The 8,979-nt window shown below is 36.5% G+C and overlaps 1 protein-coding gene across 1 annotated transcript; it reads left to right on the forward strand.

Moving 5' to 3' along the window:
* Positions 1-1,601: 1,601 nt before the first annotated feature.
* Positions 1,602-8,009, forward strand: LOC143581031 (cytokinin riboside 5'-monophosphate phosphoribohydrolase LOG3-like). The gene is made up of 7 exons (XM_077063910.1): positions 1,602-1,916; positions 2,252-2,349; positions 2,538-2,568; positions 3,023-3,122; positions 7,250-7,320; positions 7,397-7,540; positions 7,619-8,009. The coding sequence occupies exons 1-7, from the start codon at positions 1,794-1,796 to the stop codon at positions 7,709-7,711; spliced, it is 660 nt and encodes a 219-aa protein (XP_076920025.1). The 5' UTR covers positions 1,602-1,793; the 3' UTR covers positions 7,712-8,009.
* The last annotated feature ends 970 nt before the right edge of the window (positions 8,010-8,979 follow it).

Raw genomic sequence — 8,979 nt, forward strand, 5'->3', positions numbered from 1 at the left:
AGTATTAATAAGGCTATGTTTAAAAGGATAGTTTTGAAGATTGAACACTTTTTATTTATTTATTTGTATTAAATTAAGGTATTTAATATTGTTTCTGACAGGGTCGGCCCTTGGGGGTGGCTGGGTGGTCGACGGCCACATGCCCGACACCCCGTTCGGCCCGATTTAAAAATAAATATATGTATTTTTATTAAAAACTATTTTTATATTTAATATTTAAACATAATAAAATAATTACTAGCTTGGTCTAGTGACAAATATATATTACTCACAACCAAAAGTTAATGAGTTATAGTCTCATTTGAGACATTTTAATCTTATTTTTATACAAAGTTTTGTTGGAAGTTTTAAAGTGTGAATGAAGTCTTAATAAGTAAGTTGTCCCAAATCGGATTGGGAACAAAATAAAGAGTTGTATATATGGTAGAGCCTTTACTTCATTTGAATATTTATGACATGTTTTACCACAAGTTCTACGCGCGCGTAGGGGGGAGTTTCCAAATTTGGGTTTCTAGACTATAAATTCTTCGAACTCGTGCGTGCCCGCACGTCCCGCGGACACGAATAAAGCTCCAAAAACTCGGGTCCGTGCTAGACAATTTTTTGAATTCTTATTTGAGATTCAAAATATGTTGGCCTGGTCAATACCATTAATAATCATTATGATAATGATTATTATTTTCGATTTTCAAATATGCACTAATGACCATTATTTGAATATAATTACAATTTAATGATCATTATCGATTATGATTGTGTGGTTATATAACCAGGACCAGCTCTTCAGTTTACACATACCAATACACACTTCTTCTTCTTCATCTTTGCTGCAACAACATTGCTATGGTTTCGTTTCAGGCAAGTGATCAAGTCTGGCAGTACTACACTTCTGCTTCAAACCGGAGTACCCTGAGAACAAACCACGAATTTGTGTAAGGGAATTATGCCGAACATGTTAGTATTTCTGTCAAACACAATTCCCTTACACAGATTCGCGGTCTGTTCACAGGGTTCACCGTTTCTTGTTTATTTATGTTCTTCTTTCAGATCTTATTATACAGGAATACTAACAGGTTTTTTACACAACCCAAGTTAAATTGTTTAAACCCAACAAAATACTCATTTTTCACTTAAGGCCAAAAAAAATTTTCGCCTTCAATCCAAAACTTTTTTTGCTTTCTCGGGCCGGCACTCGTTTTTGAGTATGTCAAATATTACACTTGAACTTTAGCTAGGTTAATACTTTATACGAAAGAGATATCGTTAATACTTTAGATTAATTACACGTATATCTACTTATTTTTTTTTAAGTTTATACCTACTTAATTAAGTTCTAAAACATTTTCTTAATTTATGGAATGCATAGCAAATATCTATTTAAACCACCTATTTAAAAGTTAAAACTTAATCTTAAACTTGTATGGATAATTAAATATGAAATTTGAATTGAAAATAAGTGGTATGGTAAGGTATCCATCTATCCCACACGTGCTAGCAAGGGTATGGGATACGAGGTCTCTCACGTGCCAAATCCTCTTTATAAATACAAGAAGCACGATTAATGAATGGTCTAAGCCAAAAGGACTACACAGACTCACAGAGTAGACAATCACCCCCCCACCCCTCAAATATTATTGTTTTATAAATCCTGCAGTCCTATCTTCTGTCACCCGCTATATATTATATATTGTGTGTGTGCTTCTTGAAAGGTTTAAACAGAGCAGATTCTTCCTTCCATTATTATTGTTATTTACTAATAATAAAAAGGAAAAGTAGATAGAGACAGGAGTGAAATGGAGAAAGATGCTGCTACTGCTACAATATCAAAGTTCAAAAGAATTTGTGTTTTCTGTGGAAGTAGTCAAGGCAAGAAGACCAGCTATCAAGATGCAGCTATTGAGCTTGGAAAAGAATTGGTAACATACATATATAACAACTTCATTCTTTTTTGGGATTTTCAATCTCTTTCTTCTTCTTCTTCTTCTTCTTCTTCTATTTTTATGGGGTTCTTGAAAAAGTCACTTTTTGTTTTGAATCTTGTTTTATCTGTTATCTTTATTGCTCGAATGTTTTTATTTTTTATTTTTCAAGAATAAAAAGCTCAAAGCTTTGAGGGTTTTGTTCCAAAGTCAAGAATAAAAATGTGTTCTTTCTTTCAATCTTTACATTTCCAAGATTCTTGTTTCATCAATGAACAATACAAATGTGTTCTTTGCATGTAATGCGAAAAAGATGTGATTTTTATTATTAGGTTTCAAGAAACATTGATTTGGTTTATGGAGGAGGAAGCATTGGATTAATGGGATTGGTTTCTCAAGCTGTTCATGAGGGTGGTCGCCATGTTATAGGGTAAGTAATAAGTAATGGAGTGTTAGTTAATTATTTATTATTATTAATGTTATTATGACCTTAAAAAGGTAAATTTTTTAATTAAGTGTAACATTTAGGAACAGAATCAGTGTGTTTGTTGTTGGGGTTTTTTTTTCTTTGATTTTAAACTAACTTTTTGTCATGTTCTTGTCTCTCTTCTTCTGCAGGGCCATTCCCAAGACCCTCATGCCTAGAGAGGTATGAGTTTTAAAAAAAAACTTTAAAAAATATTTAATTTTTATTTCTTGGTATGGAAAATGTATGAATATTATTAAAGAAAATTGAGGTAATGGATATTAGGATATAATGTTTTTTTGCTTTGAAATGATTTGTATGTTTTTTTCCTTTTGTGGTGTCATTTTTCCCTGAAAACTTCAGTCTGCACAGTTAACCTCTTGTACCTTTCTTCCTTGTCATTTTCTGAATATACATATAGATATAGAGATATACTACACATATAAGCATGTATATGTATGAGTATGTGTACTGCAAACAGTGTAAAAAATGCTGACTCTGTAAAAGATTATTGGAAGTCCACCATTCCTGCAACCCTCATCATTGCTTTACTGCAAGCACTCCTATTTCTCTCTCCAGAATTACTCTCTCTAGATTATTATTTTAATTTTTGAAATTTATTTTTGTTGACTTGCAGTTGACTGGTGAGACTGTAGGAGAAGTGAAAGCAGTTGCAGATATGCATCAAAGGAAAGCAGAAATGGCAAGGCATTCTGATGCTTTTATTGCTTTACCAGGTTAATATTAATTTCATATGCATATTCTTTCACTAAAGTCTCATAGGCATTTGACCATTGTAGTTTGCATGAGGTGTTGCTAAATGCTAGGTTTAATTACTTGCCTTTTAGGTGTGGGATATATTAGCGAAAGTCTTAATCATCGTTAACATCATAATTGAATTCGTTTTGTTCATGTTTCTGTGTTTGAATGTGTGTGTATGAACAAAAAGATAATGCAAACGAAATGGATATTTTATTGAAATATCTTGATGAATGATACATTAGTACAATAGTGAAGAGGTAGGTCCCAGCAGAGTCCAGTTGGACCCGCAAGACTCACCTTGAAGAGGGACGTCTGCGCAAGGACCAACTGGTTCCGCAGGACCAACCATGCTCAGAGATGAAGACCTTACGCGCAGTACGCCAGCTGTTCCCGCAGGAAAAGCCTCTCAATGGTGAAGTACCCCGCCTGTTCCCGCAGTTGCGGATACAAGCCATCAGGGAAGGCTACCCGCACTAATAGCAAGGCTACACGCACAAGGCACTAACTCTCAATAATTCAGTGTCACCTGAAGAAGGAATGAGCAAGGCGGGAATACTCCCGCCCAAATAAGACAGTCCGTACGCTTCTGGAAGATCTTTTGTACTATACCTGCCAAGGTATGGACAAAATAGACAAGATCTGACAAAAGCAGCCCATGAACCAATCACAGGGTGACAGCTCACCGACAACAGTACGAGGAGCACGCTCTAGTACAAAATGTCACTATCAGCCGCTGCCTACTCACCAACCCTTGTCGTGGCACGTACATAGTCTGCAGTTGGTGGAAAAGGAATAGTACACAGCCGGCGGAAAAGGAATAGTACACAGCCGGCCATGTCACTATCAGCCGCTGCCTACCCACCAACTGCCAGCATGGCACGTGCGTAGCCCACAGTTGGTAGAAAAGGAATATTATACAGCTGGCTATACTTGCTTGGAAACCTACCTTCGGCTATAAATACTCAAACACCTTGGAACGGTATCATTATCTTGTATCTTATCTTCACTAGCTATTTCTCTTAATATACACTTATATTCAGAGCAATCTAGTCTGATTCTCACGCCGGAGGGTGGTCACAAGGAGGAACCCCCCCTTCTCAGTGACGAGCTCACGGTGTCTGTTTTGCAGGTCATCTGAAGAATAACCATCTTTGCCGGAACTAACCCTCGTGGGAAACATCTATTTAATCCTCAGATTATCCGTAATCTGCCCGGGGTCACTTAGTGTTTCTTCAAATAGACATATTTATACACTAAGCAAAATGGCGGTTAACCGTTTATAACAGTTATACAGCCAGCCGCCATATTCTATCTATCTATCTAATAATAACAATAATAACATAATAACAATATAACATAAGTATAATACTAAGTTTAATTTATCATCTAATAGGATAGAGGACCTACAATAATAAAAGATATATATAATATAATCCACACTCTCTAGGCTGCTGTATGTTATTTTTTATAAAAATAGAAGGGATGCACAACATGAAGTTGTAGTGAAAAATGAGGTAAAATGAATGTGGTCTTGTTGCCTTTTTATAAATAAAATGGATGCACACCATAAACATTTATTGGATAATAAAATAAAAACTAATAGCAACATGGATACTAATACTATACACACATGTAAGTTTATTTAAATAATTAAATATGCTGCAGTGTTTATAGATATATGAAAGGATGATTTTGTCTTTTAAATTGCAAGAAAGTAGAATACATACAGCAAATTGTTTCTTTTATGATTCCAATTCTATAACTATAGTTGATAATCAAGAAAAATGATTCTGGTTATGGATAAGTGAAAGAGAAAATATAGTACTTGGTTTTGCCAATAACAAAGGTACAATAATGTATGCAGAAGGTACATTTTGTGCTTTTTAGTCTATGATTATTAAAATACACCAGATTTGAAGTAAAAGTCCATTGCTTTCATTAAATGTTTTACTTATTTTTATTTGTGTTTTGTAATTTTGTGATCATGTTAAGGCTGTGGGGTGTGGGGGGCGCGAGAGGGGTCGCGAGTGGGGGCGCCAGCCAATAATATTGTGACGTGTGACAGAGAGAGAAACTTGATAAGATGGGTGTTGGTAGTGGTGCTCGCGCCCCGGGGCATGGTGTGGAGGGGCGCGAGAGGGGGCGCGAGCGGTTTTTTTTTTTTATTTTTTTATAAATGTATTAAAAAAACGTATTATTAAAAAAACTCATAAATTAATTAAAAAAACCACACATTAATTAAAAAAACACATTAATATCTAAAAAAAAAATTAAAGTACTAAAAAAAAACATTATTCTTATTATTCGGCTTGGTCTTCTTCGATCAACCTCTTCCGGATACGTTCCTTTTGTTTTTCCATCAGCATTTGGTCGACCGGATTTAGGTTACTGAAGTCTCTTGTAAGGAATTCCAAATCTCTCATTCTTTTTTTTTTCCTTTTTGTCATTAGAGACCACCTCCATGGTTTTGTTGAATTTATTGAGGGATTCAACAAGATCGTTGATGTTTACGGCTTGCCCCTCAGCCGGTTTTTTGCCCCTGGCGTCCCTTCCCAATGGCCGCCTCCTTGGCGGTGAAGACGTTTCCTCCCCCGCAACGTTTAGGTCGAATCCAACCCGGCAATCCGACCCGGCGGAAGTGCTGTACGCTCCAGACGAACTAGTTTTGGTCCGTTTCGGCCGTACTTCCGCATCAACGTCCGGCGCCACCAGCTCAACCCACTTAGAACACCTTCTCAACCTCTCCCACACCTTTACATCGTCCCACGTCTTCACCGTCCCATACCTCCGCAGGCACTCCTGCTTCCACTCTTCGACAGTGAAATTATAAACCGCCAAATCGTCACTGCCACTTGGTCTCATACGACCGGCGTTCCTGTTGAACAGATTAGTAAACAAGCCGACAAATTTTCTGATTTCGGTCCACCGACCCGAAATCATATTGGCGTTCCGCTCTGTACTCCCAACGAGCGAATAGAACGTCTCCCTAACCTTTGTCCAAAAGACTTTGCTCTTTTGGTAGTCCGCTGCAAAATGCATAAATAAATTTGTATGTCATTTAACTTTTTTATTAAAAATCATTTTTAAAAACGTTAAAACAATTACCGCAACGCCGATCCTCAGAAGTGACTATCCAAGCCCGACACAGGGCTTCCTTCTCATCCGATGACCACGGAGTGATTTTCCGTTTCGTCCTTCCGGTCGAAGCCGAACCCGACCCGTCCGTTGCAATTTGTTTTTTCCGGTGGACGCGTCTTCTTTGTCCCGCAGCTTCACCTTCTGGTTCTTGTGTCTCCGGAACTACAAAGTTAGGAGACGGTTGTATGTTGGATGGTTGAAAGCCGGATGGTTGTTGCGACCCCCGAATAAAACATCGCTTGGTCCGGTGCCGACCATAAATCGTCGTAACTGTAATCTGAATCTAGGTTTGGGTACCAATTTCCAGCCATGTTTTTAAAAAAAGGTTTGGAAGATGGGGTGATTTTGGGTTTTGGGTGTGGTATGTGATATTGGTATGTGATATTGGTGTTGGTTTGGGTTTGATATAGGTTTAATAGAGAGAAAATTGTATGTTTTATTTTGATGTTGGTATGTATTTGATATAGATATATATAGAGAAAATTTTTTTTTTTTTTTATTAACTAAAGAGCCAACGGCTCATTTTTACCACCTCCAACGTCTCTTTCCCATTTCCCAAAGTCCCTTTACGCCCATCAGCTCCCGCGAGACCCCTTGCGCCTGTCTCTTTTTCCGCGCTCGCGCCCCTCTCGCGCCTCGGTGGTGTGGTCCTCGCGCCCCGGGGCGCGACCCGGCTGCCCTCTTGCGCCCTTTCTAGCGCTCCACGCCCCTCAGCCTAAGAAATTGTACATAGTTGTGCTATGAAAGTGATTGTCACCTTAATGATTAAACCTTGTGTCATAAATATTTGTTTGTTAGTTCATTTATTATTTTTCATGAAGTGTACAATCAATCACCTGCTCTGATCTACTTAAGGCAATTGACCAAATTTAGTAAAATTCACTTCTTTCAAGAAGTTAAAATTTACTTCTTTTTTTTTTGTAATATAATCCGGAAAAGAGAGATATTGTAAGATGAAATGTAGGTGGATATGGTACTCTTGAAGAGCTACTTGAAGTGATCACTTGGGCTCAACTCGGCATTCATGATAAACCGGTAACTTTCGGTCATATATTATCTTGTACTTCAAAGCAAATGAATTTTTAATTAACTAAAATTTTAAATCTTGCAGGTTGGATTGTTGAACGTGGATGGATACTACAACTCGTTACTGTCGTTTATCGATAAAGCGGTTGAGGAAGGTTTCATCAGCCCGAGTGCTCGCCACATCATCGTGTTGGCGCCAACTGCTAAGGTTTTGGTTAAAAAACTGAAGGTAATGAAGCCTTTGACTTTTTAGGTCAAAGAATTTTGAAAGTCAACTGTCTGACCTTGTTTGTTTGACTTATAACAGGAGTATGTGCCTTGCCATGAAAGAGTTGCTTCAAAGTTGAGCTGGGAAATGGAGCAACAACTTGGGTACAATGACTATGATATTTCTAGGTGATTAATCAAATCATATGGGTATTTTGTTTTTTATGAAGGAATTTGTGGAAGTGGAAAAAGGTACTAACTTTGAAAGGGGTTTTGGCTTAATTAGAATCTTGGTGTGAAGGGGATTAATCTTCTCTCTTTTTTTTTCTTTGTTTTTTTTTTTTTTGTAAATTATTGAAGAAATGACTTAGAAAATTTGTGGGAAACTCAACTTATTTCTTCTCCCTTTCCATGCAACTTTAGTTCCTTTTGTAAGATAAAAAAGTGTTAGATGCAAAAGGGCTTCTTTGAGATGAAATTTTCTTATGCCAATCAAATGTTATAATTGTTTGTGTTACACTTTGGGATTTATAAATTGCTATGTTTTACAAAATATGCCCAACAAAATGAACCATGAGTTGCTTATGTTCGTTAATGAACCAATATTTTATTATGTCCATTAGGTTAAACTCAATCTATGTATAATTATCTACACATAGATTAATGTAATTTAAAATATTATATGTTTTCTATTATCTATTACGAGGAGATTGTTTAAAGGATTAACTTGATTTTACAGCAGGGTCTAATAAGATAATAGATTTTGATTCTAAACATTTGACCGGATTCTATTTCAAATATCAAAGGTAAAAAAATGGGATTATGTCCATTAGGTTTAACTCAATGTATAGGGGTATAGGGGGATCAAACCCTGACACCACCTGGTTTATTGCATTCTTTGCATTCTTTTTTATTGAAACCCGTTTAGCTTTTTATTTGGTTTTAAGGCCATGTGTAATAGAGGGGCTACAATTGGGGGCGAATTGTGACACGTGGTGTTCAGTCAGCATGGGATGGAAATTTGTTTTTTAAAGTGTAATGGTGTAGGGGCTACAAGTTGGGTCACAGTGTGTTTTTTTATTATTTTCTTTTTATAATTAAACTAATTAAATAAAAACCAATTTATTTAAATAATTAAATAAAAATGTATTAAAATTAAAAAATAAATACAAAAAAATACATAAACTAAAAAAATATACATGAATAATAAAAATAAATTATAATAAAAAAACACACCAAAATAAATATACACATAAAAATTTCTATAAAAAAACTAATCTATTCGTCTTTGTCCCCGTCCTCGTCCTCGTCCCCGTCCTCGTCTTCGTCCTCGTACTCGTCTTCGTCCCCGTACTTGTCTTCGTCCTCCTCCTCAACGGGACGATTATCCCACACGTGTTGAACCAAATCCGCCTTCAGTTGGTTATGTATATCACTTGATGTGAGCTGGTGAATGTTATA

The sequence above is a fragment of the Bidens hawaiensis genome, unplaced genomic scaffold (genome assembly GCF_021521415.1).
Source record: "Bidens hawaiensis isolate Kalapana, Puna unplaced genomic scaffold, B.hawaiensis_p1.1 tig00030794_1, whole genome shotgun sequence".
Classification (NCBI taxonomy): Eukaryota; Viridiplantae; Streptophyta; class Magnoliopsida; order Asterales; family Asteraceae; genus Bidens; species Bidens hawaiensis.